This window comes from Sinocyclocheilus rhinocerous, unplaced genomic scaffold, assembly GCF_001515625.1.
Source record: "Sinocyclocheilus rhinocerous isolate Xijiao unplaced genomic scaffold, SAMN03320098_v1.1 scaffold1013, whole genome shotgun sequence".
NCBI lineage: Eukaryota > Metazoa > Chordata > Actinopteri > Cypriniformes > Cyprinidae > Sinocyclocheilus > Sinocyclocheilus rhinocerous.
The window spans coordinates 450,254-470,834 of NW_015642049.1; the positions used below are offsets into that span (position 1 = coordinate 450,254).

Below are 20,581 nucleotides of genomic sequence, written 5' to 3' on the forward strand. Positions count from 1 at the left end.
TTTGTGTGTGTAATACACGGTTACACACCCTTCTCTCCATTATACCTCATTACCCAGGTGCTCGGGAATCGCCGCAGACGCGGTTAACCATAAGCGAGGGAATGAGTGTTGCCCACAATGTTTCCAAAGTCCTTATCAATCTCCTGCCCTTTTCCTCTGCCACTCTCCACAAGTCAGATGGAGTCCGTCTCCCTCATGTGCTTTCACACACTCCAGGTAAAAATAGGCCCTGATAGGTTGACATGTTACCACAGCGCTGTTTGCCCCCGGCTACTTAACCTGAACCAGATTCTGTCCTCACTTATATTCCTGCTGATTGTTGTATGAAAACAACTCTATTCACATTACAAATGTTTAATGGTATTTTAATGTGCTTGTTTATCTTTTTGAGTTTAAATTTAAAGGCTTTTGAATTTAGATCACCCTTAGGACTTACAAAATGTAGATGAGTTTGGATCAAACAGATTTGGAGAAATGTAGCATTACATCACTTGCTCACCAATGGATCCTCTGCAGTGAATGGGTGCCGACAGAATGAGAGTTTAAACAGCTGAAAAAAACATCACAATAATCCACAAGTAATTTCACTGGAGAAATTAATATTATGGATAGAGGACTCGTATTTCAGCTGGAAGCAACAGTTTGTATTTAAAAACATGAATTTGTTTACCACAAACAATCAGCTTTTTATTTCACAAGATGTTAATTGATTGGCTGGTGTCATGTGGATTACTTGTGGTGATGTTTTTATCAGCTGTTTGGACTCTCATTCTGACGGCACCCATTCACTGCAGAGGATACTTTGGTGAGCAAATGATATGCATGCTAAATGCAAAATTTCTTCAAATCTGTTCCGATGAACAAACAACATCTTGGATGGCCTAAGGGTAAGTACATTTTCAGCAAATTTCCATTTTTGGGAGAGCTATTCATTTAAATTTTTTATTTAAATGTTGTAGCTTTCTCCTTTCCCAGCATAATATCCATTTGTTGATAAAATTCTGTGAAAAATTGGTATCAAAACTCTTTGTTGTTTGCTGCTTTTTTTGTTTGAGTGGCTCAACCAATGGTGTGAATTTGGATGACCAATGGCAGATGAGAGAAGTGTTTGGGAAACTTAAGTCTTTATTTTTGCAGTTCGGTTTAAATTGAAGTCGAAATAAAGAGTCCAAAAAGTATAGGATTTACTTCAGTAAGAAATTAGGTAACACTTTATTTCGATAGTCCACTTTAGACATTCTATTAACAGTAAGTAACTTTGCAACTACATGTCAACTAGCAGTTAGTAGAGTATTAGCAGACTGTCTGCTTAATATCTTCTAACACTTTCTTTGTCAACTTATTCTACTAACCCTAAACCTACCCTAACAGTCTACTCTGAGAGTTAGTATACATGTAGTTGCAAATTAATGAGAATTAGTTGACATGTAGTTGACATGTAGTTACAAAGTTACTTATAGTTAATAGAATGTCTAAAGTGGACTATCGAAATAAAGTGTAACCAGAAATGACTAGTAAATTTAATAAATAAATAATTACAAAGAAACGGCAAAGTAACATTTAATTAAACATGAAACTAGAAAAAGTAGAAAGAATGAAATATACTCCACTAATCTGTTTTATTAACTTCATGGTTCAAATTGTTTGTTTATTTTTTTTATTTTTTTACAGTGCATTAGAAAGAAAGGAACACCTCTGAGCAATAATATTTTCCTCTGGGCTCCAAAAACTCATTAGATCTCATTGAAGTCCATATTTGGTTGAATTTCTGTCATTATATGTTTATGTCATGAAGCACTTCATACCTCGGCTCTTAGTTTAGAGTGATGAAGTCTAGTAATTTGACAAAAGCTTCACATTAAAAAAAGCCGCAGTAGGAATATCACACCCACATTTTCACTGAAACGACAGAGGATCTTCCAAAGGTAATTCATTCTTTCCTGTCACATACTTGACAAACAAATTGCAATGAATGCAAGAATGACTAGTTTGGCTTTGAGAGCAGCTGACGGTGAACATTTGCGTCATTTTCACATCAGGTGTTATTCTGATCCACCCCAGACTACAATCAGAGTCAGACACAATTCCAGATCCTATCGTGACTGGAATTGGTAATGGCTAGAGAATGAAGTCAGGCCAGACTTCAGGAGAATCAACACCGACAAAAACAACATGCTCTGTGTTCACTGCTGTTTCTTTGACTCTGTTTCACTTAACCAGTGGTTTCATCTGTTTGTATTCGTGCTGTTGTTTGTCATGGCGTTTCTGTGGCAGAGAGCCTCATCCAGTTTGAGTTTAGGCGTACATGTTATGAAGAGGTGTTTATTCAAGTTGCTACGTTACAGACCACTGTCATAAACAAAAAAGCGGGTTGGTGATTGAAAGCAGACATTAATCAGAGGACACATCGCTCCATAACTCTGATTAACAGAAGTGTTGCCTACCCTTTTAGTGGAATACCTGTATTAACCAAATGACAGACAGGGCCATTGTCAACTGTCAGTCAGATGGTTGTTTCTTTTAAAGCTACAGATACCTGCCAGATACCTTAGTGCAGTGAGTGATTGACAGGTGAGTGGGCGGTACTTCGGTGTTGTCTGGGACTCATCTGAACGGATTAGCAAATGCCTCACCAATGAAATGCACGTGTTTTCAACAGCTTTGGAATGTGGTTGAAACAGATGAATTTTGAGATATTTTGGATCCCGATTAGCTGTATTTAGTGTAATCTGGTTTTAATGGGTTTCATATAATTTGATGTTCTTGTGCTTAAATAAAAATAATATCTCATTATGATAAAAAATATCTCATTATGATATACTGTTACCAAATCTTGATTCACTCTTTTTTTTCTAACTTGTTTTCTTTCAGTTAGCATTTGATCATTTGTATTTCTTTTTGGAACTGATTGCATAGGCCTCATTGATCTGAGCTTATGCATCTCAGTTTTTCAAAAAGGTGTAAATATTTTGGATATTTTTTTAAGGATATTTGTATACCCTGTGTGAGCAAAGTCAGCAAGTTATCTAGAACTCAAATATTTCTTATTAAATAAAAGACCAGTGATCTGAGCTCCTCTAATTCTTCTTTAATTTCTTTGTTAAATTTTTTTTTCTTAATTACTGTTTTAAGAGAATCATCGGAAACAAAATTGATACATGATGATGAAGATTTGGTGGAGTCACGTTATGTTTTTTATTTATTTGTACCATGGTCTTCTGTCTGAATACTCAATTCTGATTGGCTGGCAGGTATGCATTAAAACGGTTTAATGCACAGGTAGTTCCAAGTCAGTTTAATCACTATTTTATATTAATGCGCTACTTTAATTGATTCACACAAACACACACATCACTCACACACAAACACACACACACACACAGAGAGAGAGAGAGAGGTGGGTGATTCTTGGCCTCCACGTTGTGCATTAAAATTGTTTAATGCACAGCTAGCCGTGCATTATCCCTTGCATATTTATTGTGCTTTCATCTCATTGCACTGTGTAAATCATTTGTACGCTATCATTTTTCAGGAGCAATAAGAGGGATGCTGTTCAAAAACAAGGAATGGGAGGCAGTGTGTGATTGGATTACATGGAATTCATTACTGTCAAATGTTAACTTTGTTTTTGACCTACATATTTACAGGGTTACCTCACATTAACGCTGCCAATATATTTGATTTGCTTATTAAAAACAAAAAACAAACAAAAACAGTCTTATTGTGAGTGCCATGAGAGATTAACCGAGCATAGTGTTTTGGCTCATGAGATTTGATGATTAAGATGCTGATGAACTGTAATCTTTTATTTTATGTTTAACACTTTGTTTTTCTGTGGGTGTGGATTTGGCAGTGTCTGTCTAATTTATCCAGTTTGTTTCTTTTGTAAAACAGATTGCGTTCTCCTGTGTCATGGATAGATATCTCTTTGTGTGTGTTTATTGTAGGCTTTCAAGGAAAAATTCACACAACAATGAAAATTTTATCATCATTACACACCCTCATGTCATTCCAAACCCGTATGACTTCCTTTCAGAGCCGCTCTTTTCAATGAAAATAGATGGTGATTTAGGGTTCAGAGACAAACTCTGAATATCTCTGTTTGTGTTTCACAGAAGAAAGAAATTAATACAGGTTTGAACAGATACGAGGTTGAATAAATGATGTAAAAATGTGAACTATTTCTGTAACCGACAGTGGAATGTCAAAGAATAGCATCAGTGCTTTCAGATCAGACGTGGAACTTTCCTGAATTTCCTCACACTGAAACTGTGGCTGTTGGTTTCCTTCAGATTGAGATGTCTGGTGAAGCAGCTGGATAAGGGGGAGGTGAATGTCGTAGATCTGAGGAAAAACATTGAATATGCTGCATCGGTTCTGGAAGCCGTGTACATCGACGAAACTAGGTAAGTGAGCGCTTGGGTTTCTACAGTCTCACATGGTTGCCAATTTCAAGTGAAATAGAAGTTACACTCTTCTGTTCTTTAGACAATATATGCCATTTGAGATTTGTTTTAACCTCTGGTGGTGTCGTGGAGCAAACAATGGTCTTCTCAATGTAGTAAATGTAGTTAAAGAAGCAGAGTTCCAGATGTCAAAATAAGACTTTATTGGACAAAGCAAAAAAGCCGAGATGACGGTCACCGCATTTGAGTCTTTGTCGCAATTGATTGTTGTCTTTTGTCCGACATCCATTCTTATACCTAATTCTTATCAGTCTTTTTAGACCAAAAATAGGTAGCTCGGTCTCTGATTGGTCTTACTCCACTAGTTTTGCTACACTCATTCGCACTCGTCCTGGTATAGTTTCTAATTGTGGACTCCTGCTAGTTTGAACCATTCTCCTAATACTTTTCTCCTAATACTGTGCCCAATCTTCCCTTTGGACACAGGTGTCCTCATAGGCCATTCATCAGACTTGTTTGTGCCATCCCTGACATATTCTTGGGAGTCACCCAAAGTTTACTGGTTCACTCAAGTTCATCGGTGCTGTCCAATGGGGAGCACCTCCACTTGCCCATTGGAAAGCACCTAGGACTCACAGTCTGCATTAAAGGGTTAGTTCACCCAAAAATGAAAATTCTGTCATTAATTACTCACCCTTGTGTTGTTCGAAACCCGTAAGACCTTCGTTCATCGCGCGCGTTCACGACAGTACCATATCATGTGACATGATGTGTGGCGGCGCTGACCCAGATCCCTCATATATCATCAAAAATATCTTAAATTGTGTTCCGAAGATGAACGAAATGTCTTACGGGTTTCGAACAACACGAGGGTGAGTAATTAATGACAGAATTTTCATTTTTGGGTGAACTAACCCTTTAAGACATCCAATATTAAAACAACCATTGAAACCGTATTGATCAGTCTATTGATTATTGTTATAATCATACATCATATTTTCGAGTAAAATATCACAACAGTGACAGGGGACCACATTGTAAACACAATCAAAATGCTGAACAGCGCAGTACAGTGCCTGTTAGCTATGTATGTGTAGGTTATAAATAAGATCTGTCAATGCTTGATGAAAGCATTTGATACAGTCACTTTGATTTTGGCTTATGAGTTCATTAAATCTTTGAATGAGTTTTAAGGTCATTGTAAAGTGTCACTTACCATTACACACATTTCAGTTTGGCTTCTACCAAGGCAATTTATAACACTACACTTTAAAAAAAAAAACGCACACACATCTGGCTTTGAATTCAATTTTCACTCGAAAACAAGAACCAGCAAGTAATACATAGACTTAAACTTGATTTTTTCTTTCTAAGTAAAAAAAGTCTAAAATAGTATTTTCTGGATCTTGATTTTCAAGCAGTTTCGCAGTGTGAAGGTTTTTAACTTTAAATATTCACAGTCCAACTTTAGAATGCTTTGTATTTTAGACATTAATGAACATATCATCACCGTTTAGACAAAAGTGTAAAACCCAACAGATAAAAGTTGCAAGTTAACTGCCCATGATTTTCATTCATCTTGATTTTTGATCTTAATTTTTTTTAAAGAAATTAATACTTTAATTTAGCAGAGATGTGTTAAATTGATCACAAGTGATAAAACTTAAAAACGTTGACATTGTTCAAATAAATTTCTATTCATCAAAGAAACCTGGTAAAAATAGCAGTTTCCACAAAAATATTAAGCAGCACAACTGTTTTGACATTGGTAATAATAAGAAATATTTCTTAAGCAGCAAATCAGCATACTAGAATGATTTCTAAAGGATCATGTGACACTGAAGACTGGAGTAATGATGAGGAAAATTCAACATCATTGAATAAATTACAGTAAAATAGAAGTTATTTTAAAATGTAACAACATTTCACAGTATTACTGATTTTACTTAGCATAAGACAGCATAAGAGACTTTATGAAAAAACATTACAAAATATGAAATCTGCTTTTAACACCTATCTTTCTTTTGTTTTACATTTTAATCTGTAATTTTATTCAAATACAATTAATGCATTCTTAGTTGTTTGAGAGTAAAATGCTATGTAAATACTTTATAATGTATAATATATAATTAAATAATTGATTTGTTGTTTATGTAGTATTTGAAGTTTATTATATTAATGAAAATATTTTTCATCTCTCTCTTTTTCTCACCACACACACACACACACACACACACACACATTTCTTAATGAATAAAACCTATTTTAGATTTTTTTATTTATTTTGAGGGTTCATTGTCACATTCAGGGTTCACATAAAAATGGGCTTCATTTTCTAGAAGGAATATACATACATACATACATATATACATGCATATTTTATTTATATATTTATTTATTTGACTTATAGGTGTGAAATATGACTGGGACATATTCCTGGTTTTGTGAGACTCACCCTATTACAACCCACATGCAGAGCCAAAAATGTAACCCCTAAATATTGTATTCTTAATCTTTACACATCAGTTATTGCACATTCCAGCGATTGTAACACCCACCGACGCACGTTTGAATGTAGGCTGCAGCCTCCTATGGGTTTTCCAGCTCTGTACTTCTGATTTCCACTGATGTTTTCTGATACTGTCACTAGAGCACAGATGCCCTGTTGACCGATATAGGTCGACCACATGCAGATATAGGTCGACCAGACTATAGGTTTTCAATTACCAAAGCTGATATCAATAGAACAGTGTTGACAGATGACATGATTTAATGATGATAGACCTATATCTGATAAAATGAGGTGTGCACAGAATTACTGAAATTCTGTTTCATTTTTCTTTATTTATTTACTTCTTTGTTTTACTATTTGAAATATTTATTCAGAATTCTATATTTAAAACAGAAAAATAAATATTTTTAAACAATTCCTTTAAAAAAAAACAGCAACCAAATAACTAGATTGCACACTCTTAAACTGCACATACTAACATATAATATTTGTCTTGGTACAGGTCATGCTGTAGGCTCTTCACAGCAGCTGCTGTAGGCTCTTTGTAGTAATATCCTCTGTGAAAATACTTGTTCTCCAGGCGGCTTCTGGACACAGAGGATGAGCTCAGTGATATCCAGGCAGACTCTGTTCCCATGGAGGTGCGAGATTGGCTGGCCTCCACCTTCACCAGGAAGATGGGAGTGGTGCGCAGACGGCCTGAAGAGAAGCCCCGGTTTCGCAGCATTGTTCACGCCGTTCAGGCTGGGATCTTTGTTGAACGGTATCTATTCTGTTGTTATCTAAGAGTTGGTATGTTCACCATAATCAGAAATGATTTATAATTATGTTCAACATGACCAAAGTGATTCTGATTGTGATTTATGCTAAATTAATCATTCTCAGTAACAATTTACCCAAAATCTCATGAAAATATTTATTGAAGGGTTCTGATATAGTTCACCCAAAACTGAAATTTCTGTCACCACTCTAATATCGTTTGAAGAATGCTGGTAATCAAACAGTTTCGGTTCCCACTGACTTCCATTTTATGGACATAAAATACAATGGAAGTCAATGGGAACCGAAACTTCTTGGTTACCAACATTCTTCTTAATATCATCTTGTGTTCAGCAGAAGAAAGAAATTCATACAGGTTTGGAAGGACATGCGGGTGAGTACATTGATGACAAAATTTTCATTTTTGGATGGACTGTCCTCTCTGGACTATAAATTAAGATACCTAATTTTGACAAAGCCAGCTTTGCATGTACTGTTTGCGGAAAAGGCAATCCCAGAATGCATTGCCCCAAACTTAGGGAACAAATTAATCTAACATGGCAGATGAACTGAGAAAAATATCAATATACATATATTTCATTAAGTGCTGAAAAGTATGAGTAAAGTTCATTTTATTTAGTATGCATCATTTTTTATATTTAATATGTATATATAATATATATTTTATTTATCATTTATTTTAAATTTTAACGTTTTTAAATTTATTTGTAATATCTTTAATTAGCATTTCATGTTGTTGGATGAGAAACATGCTACCATTATAACCAGGGCCGTTTCTAGGCATAGGCGAGCTAGGCGGTCGCCCTGATTATAACCTTTATAGAAAGAATGTGGAGTGTTCTAAATCAGTTACTTGGGTTCAATCTCAAACAAGATATTTCCTTTGAAGGCAGCTGCCTATGTAGGCTGTAGACATCAAGGTAGCTCACTAGGTTTTGAGACAGAGCCTTTGTTTTAACATTTAATGTGCTGCTGCTAAGTGAGTTTAAATCAAACAGACAGTCCCATTTCACAGACCTGCCCGTTTTTTTCTGCTAACTGGGAAAATGGTTTAAGGGTTAAGGGTTTGTTCTGCATAATCTTTTCCAGTAACTGAAAATGAATGTCTCGATCCATTTCATTTGCATTGCAGCCGTCCTCTCTGTGGCATGTACCCTCACGTCTCAGTAATACGCACAAACCGCCTCCCTCTTACATGGGCAGAGCTCCTCATTTCCATGGAAACTCATTCAGAATGTCATAGACACCTGTTGAGCTTGAAGCACTGATCATCAGGTGCTGTGTGATATCGAACGCATGTTAGGGGCTCTCTTAATGATACAAGACATCCAAATTATCCAAAATATCTGTTAGTCTGAGGTATAAAAGTGTAAACCAGCTGTTCAGAAATATGCACCTAAACTTTATTAATTATAATGTGATTATTTACATAGTGGCAAGAAAATTAATATATCAACAACAAGTAGCATAATATAATATTATTGTATTTTTTTTATTATTTTATCAGACAAGATGGAATGATTTATTTATTATAATGCCACTTCCTGGAGGATGATGTCATTAAGGAACTGTATAATAATATATTGTTATAAAAAAGATATTACAAAAGACTAGTGCTAGATGACATATCATGATTAGGCTATTTATTTAAAATTCACGTTCACTTAATTGTGATTTTGTGATAAAATAAAACAATTTAATATGATTTCAGTCTTTAGCATTTGTGAGTTTATTATTTTACTCTATATATTAAGACAGAATGGAGACATAAAAATGTTCTGCATAGTGTGAACCTGTTCATATCCCATTATTGGGATTTATCAGCGAGAGCCGAGTTAATAAGAACACTGGAACTGAATTTGATCATTATGTACTATTATTTTGGAATCTGGACAGTGTGAAGTAAAATGACATTTTAAGTGCTTCATTAAAAAGGAAAGTTTTAGTGTTATGTCCTGCTTATTCTTTGCTCTGATTCCCACTTGAATGTACAGTACTTGTGACTACAGGGGAATACAGTTCTGTGAAGGTTCAGTCAACCACATGTAGTTGTATCAAATTTTAATTAATTGCTGCTGTCAAAATCCAAAAAGTCCAGTGTTGTTTCTGCAGTTTACTCCTTGTATGTAATGTCCTCTCCTATTTGTCTCTTAAACGCTTCTGTAAAGCTCCATTTTAACTCTAGACCTTAGTAAAACCCTCCTGATTGTTTTATATAATGTTACTTACAGTGTAAGCTTAAAGGGTTCAATCATAATTTAGACATCATAAACATAATTTATATTTTAGGTTAAATTCAAAAGTTTCTCACCATTTGAATCACCTTTAGCCTGTACTGGTTAATTTTACATGGTGTGACAGATAATTTGCATGCATAAAAGAACAAGCAGCATGCTTTTTAAAGTAGTTTTAGATGGAGTATACAGAAGAACCATAGGACATCAGCTTTCAAAAAAGTATTCAGTGTCAGCTACTCAAATGCAATTTTCACATGTGATTTACGAATTTATGCAAATTCAGCATTACATTGTGACTGGTTCACAAAAAAATCTGTACTGAAATGTACCTTGTTAAAAAATAAGCTGTCAGCCATGGTCATAGAAAAAAAAAACGTATGATGGTTTGTGTTCGCAGAATGTACAGGAGAACATCCAATATGGCAGGGTTGACCTTTCCACCATCTGTAATTACAGCTCTAAAGGTACAGATTATATTTACAGTAGATTATAATAGGGCTTTAGTTTGTTTCCTTAATGTTGTATGTCCGCCACCAGCTCTTAAGAGTCTTCCTCTTTTTCAGGATGTTGATAAATGGTCATTTGACGTCTTCACACTTCAAGAGGCAAGTAGTGAACACGCTCTGAAGTTCCTGGTGTATGAACTGCTCACCAGATACGACCTGATCAGCCGCTTCAGGGTATGAGAGACTGCAAAAACCAGGCACACACCAAAACTGTGATATTACACACATTGCTTACCTAAGATACTGACTCATACACCCATAGGGAAACTTCCATGCTGCCACTGAATAAAATTAAATCTGTCATTTACCTACCCACATGTCATTTCAACCCTTATATGTATTTGTCCCCTTTTTATGCAGTTACAATGAATAAGGACTGAGTCTTTAAAGTTTCAAAAAGAACACACAAAAAATAATCATTACAAAAAATATAAATGTACCCTACTGTATATTACTTATGCACTTTATTCAAAGTCTTCTGAAAGCATAAAATAACTTTGTGTGAGAAAAGACTGAAATGTAAATCGTCATTCACTGGTAATCACTGAATCAGTTCAGAATCATTGAATCAGTTCGGTATTAAGGAGTTCTCTATTACTGATTCAGTCTGATTCAATGATTCGGTCTTGTTAACCAGAACAAATTATTAATTAAAAAGATCAGACTCAAATAATGATTCATTCACAAATCATTCACGATGGTGCCCAGGGTCTCAAGATTTGCAGTGAATAACAACTTAAATTATAATCCGCTCCATTTTTTGTCATTAAAAGACTTGGAATATAATGCATGAGTTAAATTAAAGGCAGAGTAAGCGATTTCTGGTAGCCAATGTTGATATTTGAAATCACCAAAACAAACACGCCCCTACCCCAAAAGGGTCTTGCCCCTATTTTGATAGCTCCGCCCCACATATACGTACGCAACCCAGGCAACGATTAGTTCTGTGAAACAAAGCAAAACCAATGTTACACCGTGTCTACGGACGTGAGCGGCGCGGCGCAACAAATCCCAGACAGAAAACTGCTGCCGGGTTCTATTTATGACGTGCTGACACACATTTCAAATGGTTTTCAACGGTCGTTTGATCGCGTCCAGTGTAGGCAGACTTTAGCTGTTGTAGACACGGTGGTTCACATAGGTTACTCACCTATTGAGAAGAAACAAAGCAACCTCGGCGTCCGATCGCAGGCCTCCGCTCCTTGAGGTCTCTCCAGCGCTGGAAAGCTGATCCGATATTTACACGGGTCCTACTTCTTGCCTTATCCTTCCGCAGACGTTTTCCTCTTTAGAGTATCTTAAACTTATTTTAGTTAGGTGACATGACACGTAGCTAAGTATGGTGTCCCATACTTGGAATTTGTGCCCTACATTTAATCCATCCAAGTGCACACACACAGCAGTGAGAAGTGAACACACACACACACTGTGAACACACACCCGGAGCATTGGGCAGCCATTTTTTTTGTTTTTTTTCCTGCGGCGCCCGGGGAGCAGTTGGGGGTTCGGTGCCTTGCTCAAGGGCACCTCAGTCGTGTTTTATAATATGTTTATGGTTCTTTTGCTTCATTTTTGAAGCCTGAAAGCTTCAGTCTCCATTCTTTGTGACTGCATAGAAAAGAGTAACACACTCATCAAATAATCTTTTTGTTTGCATTCAATGAGAGAAATAAACTCATACTGGTTTGAAACAGCATGAAAGTGAGTTGTTATATGAACTATTTCTATAATATATTATGATTTCATCCTTTTGGAATCACACTTTTTTTCTTAACCAAAGTTTTAACCAAAGTTGACGTTGTCTCCGAAGCATGCATGTTTTTTTCCCTGTAACATGAGATTTATATGTGATATACATCTGATATGAGTAATCTGACATTTTCCATCTGCGCTCTTTCTTGGTTTTTCACCATTGTGTCAGCTCTCATCACTTCTTACCCTTTTCACAAGCACGGTGATGACAGACTCTAAACTCACACACACACAGCCCCATGATTACAAAATAAATGCAAGTGACGCATATTGCCTGTGTTTGGGTTTAGGTGGTCAGGTATGGAGTCCCTGCTCTCCATGTGATTACACATGGATATTACGCTTCTGCAAATGGGTCCCTCACACTTCGGTTGCCTGTAACATGGTCCATTAATCTGTTGTGGCAGGAAATTTAAGGCGCTTAGACTGCAGCCTGACTGCAAAGCCTAGTAGGGTTTGAAATCAAGAACCAGTTCCATTAAAAAAAGGGGGAAAAAAAGAAGAAAAAAAAACTTTAACACAGTGTTCGATTCTGTTGATTTTATTTTATTTTTTCAATTTTAGTAATATTAGTACTTTTTTTTAGTAAGTTTAAGTATCTTAAACTTATTTTAGTTAGGTGACATGACACGTAGCTAAGTATGGTGTCCCATACTTGGAATTTGTGCCCTACATTTAATCCATCCAAGTGCACACACACAGCAGTGAGAAGTGAACACACACACACACTGTGAACACACACCCGGAGCATTGGGCAGCCATTTTTTTGAGCAGTTTGGGCCTTGCTCAAGGGTCTCACTTCAGTCGTGGTATTGAGGGTGGAAGAGAGCGCTGGTCATTCACTCTCTCCACCTACAATCCCTGCTGGACCTGAGACTCGAACCCGCAACCTTTGGGTTACAAGTCCGACTCTCTAACCATTAGTTATGCAACATTTTCATCTACTAATTTGCTGTTCTAAAAACTTCTGTTTTTATATTATATTTAGTTTTAATTAAAAAAAAATGTTTAAGATTTCTAGTCTTAGTTTTAGTTAACAATATCAGCGTCAGTATATTTTAGTACAGCGTTCCATCCACCTTGGTGAAAGAATACAGATGTTCAAGATTTGCTTCCAAGCCAAAAAAAAACAAACAAAAAAATAGATGTACTGGTTGTGAGTTTGCAGTCTAAATTTAATGTCATGATGAAGGAACATAGAGTGCAAAAAGACTCACAAATCACTGAAACACGACAAAGAAAAAAATACATGAAAGGTTGTTTTTGCTTCAAGGTAAAAAAAAAAGTCATTGTGAGTGAAAGTTTTAAATAAATGTAAACTAACTAAATAAATAAATAATTAAAGTTATTTTACAATACAGATTGTGGAAATATTAGGTTGCAGTTATGAGATATAAAGTCACAATTACGATAAATTAAGATAAATAAAATTGCAGTTGTGCAGTTTACAATAAAATTGTCAAAATGATAAGAATTACATTTGCAGTATTTGTGTTCAAGACTCAGATCATTTGATTCAATTCAGTTGCAACTAATGCATTAGTTGCAATTGATTGACTGATTCAATGAAACATTCAATGAAAATCGCTTATAATGAAAGTTATTGTGTACAGTCATGTCTGGCTCGAGATATGAATAAAGCTGTAAATGATTTACGTACTCCTGATATGTTGGCTGATACTTAAATCAGTGTAGTTACTATCTAGTTCATCTGACAACATGTACACTACACGTCCGTTTGGGGTCTGTAAGATTTTTTCATTGTTTTAAAAAAAGACTATTATGCTCACAAAGGCTGCATTTATTTGATTAAAAATGCAGTAAAAACAATAGTAAAACAATAATATTGTGAATTATTATTACAATTTAAAATAACTGTTTTCTATTTGAATATATTTTAAAATGTAGTTTATTCCTGTGATGCAAAGCTGAATTTTCAGCAGTCATTACTTCAGTCTTTAGTGTCACACGATCCTTCAGAGGCCATTCTAATATGCTGATTTGCTCCTCAAGAAACTACTCTTATGATTAATGTTTAATAATATGTAATTTTTTTTTTTAGAAACTTTTAAGTTCTTTGATGAATCCTTGCTGAATAAAGGTATCGGTTTCTAAAAAAAAAAGAAAAAAGAAAATTAAAATTCTTACTGACACCAAACTTTTGACTGATAGTGTAGTTAAAGTTTTGTTGTACTCTAGTTTTGTAACAGTGATTGTTTTTCTTTGTGCAGATACCAGTGTCCTCCTTGGTGTCATTTGTGGAAGCTCTGGAAATAGGCTACAGCAAGCACAGAAACCCCTACCACAATTTGATCCACGCTGCTGATGTCGCGCAGACGGCACACTATCTGATGCTACACACTGGCATTATGGTGAGTGAGCGCTCAGTGAATTGTGCATGCATGTCTTGCACAGACAAACAAATATGACATCTGTTTGTAATCAATACGAGCTGAACGCTTGAGGTCTTAACTTGCAGGTTAATATGCGCAGCTGTTGAAATTCGTTTTGATGATGCTGAATCATGGCGATGATGATTATTTGGGTAACGGCTGTCTGGTTTGCTCTCCTACAGCACTGGCTCTCTGAACTGGAAATATTGGCCATGGTGTTTGCTGCTGCAATCCACGACTTTGAACACACTGGAACGACCAATAACTTCCACATTCAGACCAGGTGTGTGGTGACCGTAAGAAGCAGCCAGTGGTTTCAATGAAGTGTCCCAATTTAAATTAAACTGCCTTAAAGGAATAGTTCACCCAAAAATGAAAATTTAATCACCCTCAGGTCATCCAGCATGTAAATGAGTTTATATCTTCACAGGAACAGGTTTGGAGAAATTTAGCATTACATCACTCGCTCAACAATGGATCCTCTGCAGTGAATGGGTGCCGTCAGAATGAGCGGCCAAACAGGACACCTTAATGATGGATTTGTTTCTTACAAACACACAGCTTTTCACTTCGCAATATGTTAACTGATGGACTGGAGTTGTGTGGATTACTTGAGAATTATTGTGATGTTTTTATCAGCTGTTTGGACTCTCATTCTGATGGCACCCATTCACTGCAGAGGATCCATTGGTGAGCAATGCTAAATGCTAAATTTTTCAGAATCTGTTCTGATGAAGAAACAAGCTCAGCTATGTTTTGGATCGCCTGAGCGTGAGACAATTTTCAGCAAATTTTCATTTTACAGTGAACTTTTCTTTTAATGATGGACAGTGTCTTTGTATGAAGGTACCTGCTATGGAAACTAGCTTCAGACTGGCTTTCAAAGACACCTGCATCTACAGCAAATTCTATGATCTAGACATAAGGAAGCTAATATTTAGTAACTAATATGCTTGTTTCTTTGTGTAAATGAAATCATAAGATGAATATTTCATAAATTATATTGAACTATTTGTATTTTTTTATTTGTAATTTTTTTTATTAACTTATTAAATATTTTCCATTATTCATAAATATTCAGGTGAAAGATCAGTGATGTTTCCTGGGTTCATCGGGTGTTTCGGGTCTTTCAACAGCATACACCCTCACCCAAGTGACCCAGCCGGGGGGTGATCAAGCCCTGACCTGCCTCCCAGTAGCGTTTGGTCACGGATCACCCCTTTTCCTTTCACTTTTCCTTTCGAATGCCTCCTCCATTCGATCTTCCCAAGGCACAGTCAATTCTATCAAAACTAGCTGTTTCGAAACCTCAGATAGAATGATGATGTCAGGTCACAAAGATGTTTCTGCGATGTGTGCTGGGAATTTCAGCTGCTTCTCCAGGTCAACCAAAAGCTGACAGTCCCGTGCTGTATGAAGAAGGCCTGCTGGAGCTTTGTTCTGTGGTGTTGGCTGCTCTCCTTCTTTCACAAACCGTATTTCCTTCCTAGCTCGGTGATGGTGCTTACTGCTTGCAATGGCCTGCAAAAGTGCTACTTATATATATTTTTACTATTTATACAAATAAAACTTTATGGCAAAGTATTACAATTTTATTAAGATTTGTAAAATATTTATAATATTTGAATTTATTATTAATATTTTTAATCTTTAATCTTGAATGGATTTTTTTTTTTTTAAAGCAAGCTTGTTGCAATCCATTTGCATTGTTACAAATGTGATGCTTGCTTAAAATTTTGCCATATGAAGTTGTCTTAACATAATGATGCTACCTACCATAACAGTGTTTGCATCCGGAGCATGTCTATGATGCATTAAAATGCTGCTTACGTAGGCAGCTTACTAGGTTTTGGACCAGAGCCTAGTGTGAAAGCCAAAGAGGGTGTGTGTGTGTGTGTGTAGTAGAGAGAGATAATACACTGGTCACATTCTAACACAGTTTATCTTCCTTCTGGTGGTCTATTGTGGAGCTGAGAGCAGAATTGATCATGTTTTCTATTAATCTTCAGTGGCAGAAACTTACGTCAGAATCTGCACTCATTTTGGTGCAGCTCTGTGTTGGTTCACATCAGGCAGGACATCTTATTCACATTAATACATGCCAAAGGATCCTTGAGATCCTTTTTACAGCAAAAGGCCTCATTTTGCGTGACAGCCCATGGCAGATGTCATTATTCTGAGAAGTACATCACAGCATTAGCTTTTGCAGCAGACAGAAACCGATGGCAAGGACAGTACTCCAAAATACAGTGATTTTGGAGGAGTGCTCGATCATCAGTGAGTTGTGGGAGACGAGAATTGTGTGATGGGAAAAATGGAGCCATTACTCTCGATATCTCAGATTGCCACTGATGTTCAACCTCAGCTTGTGGTTCTCAAATGTACTCCTCGCGAGAATGAAAAGTAAAAGCCTTGGTGATCATAAGAGGTAATCATGTTTTTTTTCAAAAACAATTAAAAAAATCTTACTTACTCCAAACTTTTGAAACTTGTGGTGTACAAGTTCTTTATTTTACAATATACAGCAGGTTCTTCACATTAGCGTAAGGTTTCTGGGTTCTTCAAAACTCCAGCACATTTCTAATGAAGTAGTGAATAAAATAAAATATTTTTAACTCTTCAAATCCACAGGCCTTTGTTCTTGCATGGGACACAAAAGGATTGTCCAATCTGCTTATTTTCATAAAAAAAAAAAAAACAGGTGAACAGGGCTGTTAAGCTTCAAAGTTACAAAAATTGCATTCATATATTTAAACTGGTGTGACAAAATGTGCCATTGACGTTAATTGACACCTAGCCCCAATTATGTTCATAACCAACGTTATGAATATGTACAAGTGCAGCTGAGATCACAAATCTTGTGTTAAATTTAAAAACAGCTCTTTTTGATCTGTCATGCCAAGTTTGACATCAGTGATGCCAAATTAGTTCTTGTGCGTCACATGACTGGTTACAACTTGACAGGTTTGAACAACCGAGGGCAATATTTTCAGCCAAAATGACTTTGAAATTGACGTCATTTCTACACGCCAAACTTCAGAAGACTTGAAAGGTACTGTATGAGTCATATGATCTACTTTTATGTTGTGTTTATGGTGCTTTTTGTCCTTTTTGAAGCTTGACAGCCCCTGGTGACAATACGCTTTCATAAATAACATATTTTGTGTTCCACGAAAGAAAGAAAGAAAGAAAGAAAGTAAGTCATTCAGACTTGGAATGAAGTAAAGGTGACTAAATGATGATGAAATTTTCCTTTTTTGGTTGAACTAACCTTCAAGGTACTACAAAGTCATTGGACATTTTTTTGACTCCTCTTTCTTTGGTCCTGCACAGATCAGAAGTGGCCATCCTGTACAATGATCGCTCGGTTCTGGAAAACCACCACGTGAGCGCAGCCTACAGACTTATGCAAGAAGATGAGATGAACATCCTTGTCAACCTCTCGAAGGATGACTGGAGGTACGCTGGGGTTTGTCTCTCAACGCTGGCTTTATGTCCTCGGACATGCCGTTCCTGTGAGGAATGGAGGATCTGTTCTGGGAAAGTGCATGTGCTGTGAGTTGTGATGAGCCGCTGTGTTGTGTTTCCCACAGGGAGCTCCGTACGCTGGTGATCGAGATGGTCATGAGCACAGATATGTCCTGCCATTTCCAGCAGGTCAAGACGATGAGGAACATACTGCAGCAGCCGGAGGGGTGAGTGACGCTCCTGCTGTTCTCTCTGAGCGTGTGTGAACATGAGGGCGATAAAGAATGAGTGTGATGGCGTGTCGCCTTATGAAAATGTGTCATACTTCTTGAGTAGTACCCATTAGGACTGGGTGGTATGAGATATATACTGAGTGATGAAATAAATGCATCAAGACTAGAGACTTCTATTCATTCATTAGTTATGAATTATTTTATTTTTTGTTTCGTGTCCATTAAGCTCCAAACAGAATCAGTAAAGGTAAAAGTACTTTAAAATCAATCCTAAATATAACTGGAAGCCAGTGTAAGGACCTGAGGACTGGTGTAATATGCTCAGATTTTCTGGTTCTAGTCAGAATTCTGGCAGCAGCGTTCTGGATGAGCTGCAGCTGTCTAATGGTCTTCTTGGGAAGGCCGGTGAGGAGACCATTACAATAGTCCACCCTGCTGGTAATAAAGGCATGAACAAGTTTCTCCAAATCTTGACTGGAAACAAAACATCTAATTCTTGCAATGTTTTTGAGATGATAGTATGCTGATTTAGTTACTGCTTTGAGTAACTAAATCAGCATAGATTTAGATAGATATAGATAGATAGATAGATAGATAGATAGAGTTGAATCTGTCTGACCTCTGCATAACTTGAGGATGTGCTAATCGCCTTTCTAATGTTACTGATTTTCTCAGAAAAGAATGTTACTGATTTTTCTCAAACTCATTGCATTTGCTGTCGGAGAGCATTTAACTGGCAATCTGACTTGGGGTGTTTGTTAGTCTCTCAACAGTAGCAAAAAGAGTGCGAGTGTTGTTTAAGTTACTGTTTATAAGGTTTGAGAAGAATGACTGTCTAGCTTTGCCTAGTTCCACATTGAAAGCACGAAGGCTGTCTTTATATATGCTATAGTGGATTTCAAGTTTCGTCTTCCGCCACATCCGCTCAGCTTTTCTGCATTGTCTTTTCATACTCTGAACTCTGAATAGTTACTACCATACAAAAGTTTGGGATTAGTAAGATTTTTCAATGTCTTTGAAAGAAGTCTCTTATGCTGCATTTACATGATCAAAAACAGAGTAAAAAAACCATAACATAGTGAAATAATATTACAATTTAAAATAGCTGTTTTCTATATTTAAAAATTTAATTTATTCCTGTGAGTTATTCTAATATGCTGATTTGCTGCTCAAGAAACATTGCTTATTATAATCAGTGTTGAAAACAGTTTTGCTGCCTATTATTTTTGTGGAAATACATTGTTGTAGTTTAAGTACCTTAATATGTGTTTTTTTTTTTTACTGTATAACTGTAAGATTTTGACCATATATTTTGTACTTGTTATGAAATACATTTGTTATTAGTACTGTTTTTTCATTTATTCCTTTAGTGTTGTCTTTTTTTCCCCAAACTGACTTAGGTATTAGTAGTGTAAACTTTTTAGAAATGCTGCTGTTTAAGCTAAAGTATATATATACTGTAGTATTTCTGCCAAAATATAGTTACTACAGTTACTATAGTAAAACCATTGCAAATTGTAAATAGACAGAGTGACAGACAGAGGCTGATGGTGCCGTTTAGACCCAAATTAGTCCTTTGTTTGCGAATGTGTATGTGTGTAAATGTGGGTGCATAATTTATGGATTCATAATTTGTTTACACAGACTCCAGTGGATCTTACAGCTAGTGTTTGTGATGAAGTGTTTATATGTGACTGATGAAGCTCTGATGAATGTGTCTATCAGAATAGACAAGGCTAAAGCGCTGTCCCTGATGCTGCACGCGGCTGATATCAGCCATCCCGCTAAGGGCTGGAAACTGCACTACCGCTGGACACAAGCCCTTATGGAGGAGTTCTTCAGACAGGTACGCACTTCATAATATTTAACACAAACAGAACTCCCAGAGACACAGACTTACTAGATACAAACATTATCTGGGAAAATGTTTTGTACCATTGAGATAATATTATAGTTTGTAAAAAATATTTCACATTTTTCAATTTTTCATTTTCATTTTAGTTAAGGTTTGAATAATTTTAATGTGTGTTTTTGTCATTTTTATTAGTCATTGTTTTAAATGTATCTATAAAGTTTTTTATACATTTTTATTTGTTTTAGTTTTAGTTAATTTGGTACATTAAATTAAAGGGGTCATATGATGCTGCTAAAAAGAACATTATTTTGTGTATTTGGTGTAATGAAATGTGTTTATGCGGTTTAAAGTTAAAAAAACACATTATTTTCCACATACTGTACATTATTGTTTCTCCTGTATGCCCCGCCTTTTTGAAACGCGTCGATTTTTACAAAAC

The 20,581-nt window shown here is 36.1% G+C and overlaps 1 protein-coding gene across 1 annotated transcript in view; it reads left to right on the forward strand.

Moving 5' to 3' along the window:
- Nucleotides 1-20,581, forward strand: part of LOC107755361 (calcium/calmodulin-dependent 3',5'-cyclic nucleotide phosphodiesterase 1A-like) — a 70,330-nt gene that overhangs the window by 44,483 nt on the left and 5,266 nt on the right. Inside the window, exons 3-11 of the mRNA XM_016572139.1 lie at nucleotides 4,293-4,406; nucleotides 7,499-7,681; nucleotides 10,333-10,399; nucleotides 10,499-10,615; nucleotides 14,425-14,565; nucleotides 14,769-14,869; nucleotides 17,920-18,045; nucleotides 18,180-18,281; nucleotides 20,013-20,133. Of these exons, the coding sequence (XP_016427625.1) occupies nucleotides 4,293-4,406; nucleotides 7,499-7,681; nucleotides 10,333-10,399; nucleotides 10,499-10,615; nucleotides 14,425-14,565; nucleotides 14,769-14,869; nucleotides 17,920-18,045; nucleotides 18,180-18,281; nucleotides 20,013-20,133 (1,072 nt within the window). The remainder of the gene's footprint in view (nucleotides 1-4,292; nucleotides 4,407-7,498; nucleotides 7,682-10,332; nucleotides 10,400-10,498; nucleotides 10,616-14,424; nucleotides 14,566-14,768; nucleotides 14,870-17,919; nucleotides 18,046-18,179; nucleotides 18,282-20,012; nucleotides 20,134-20,581) is intronic.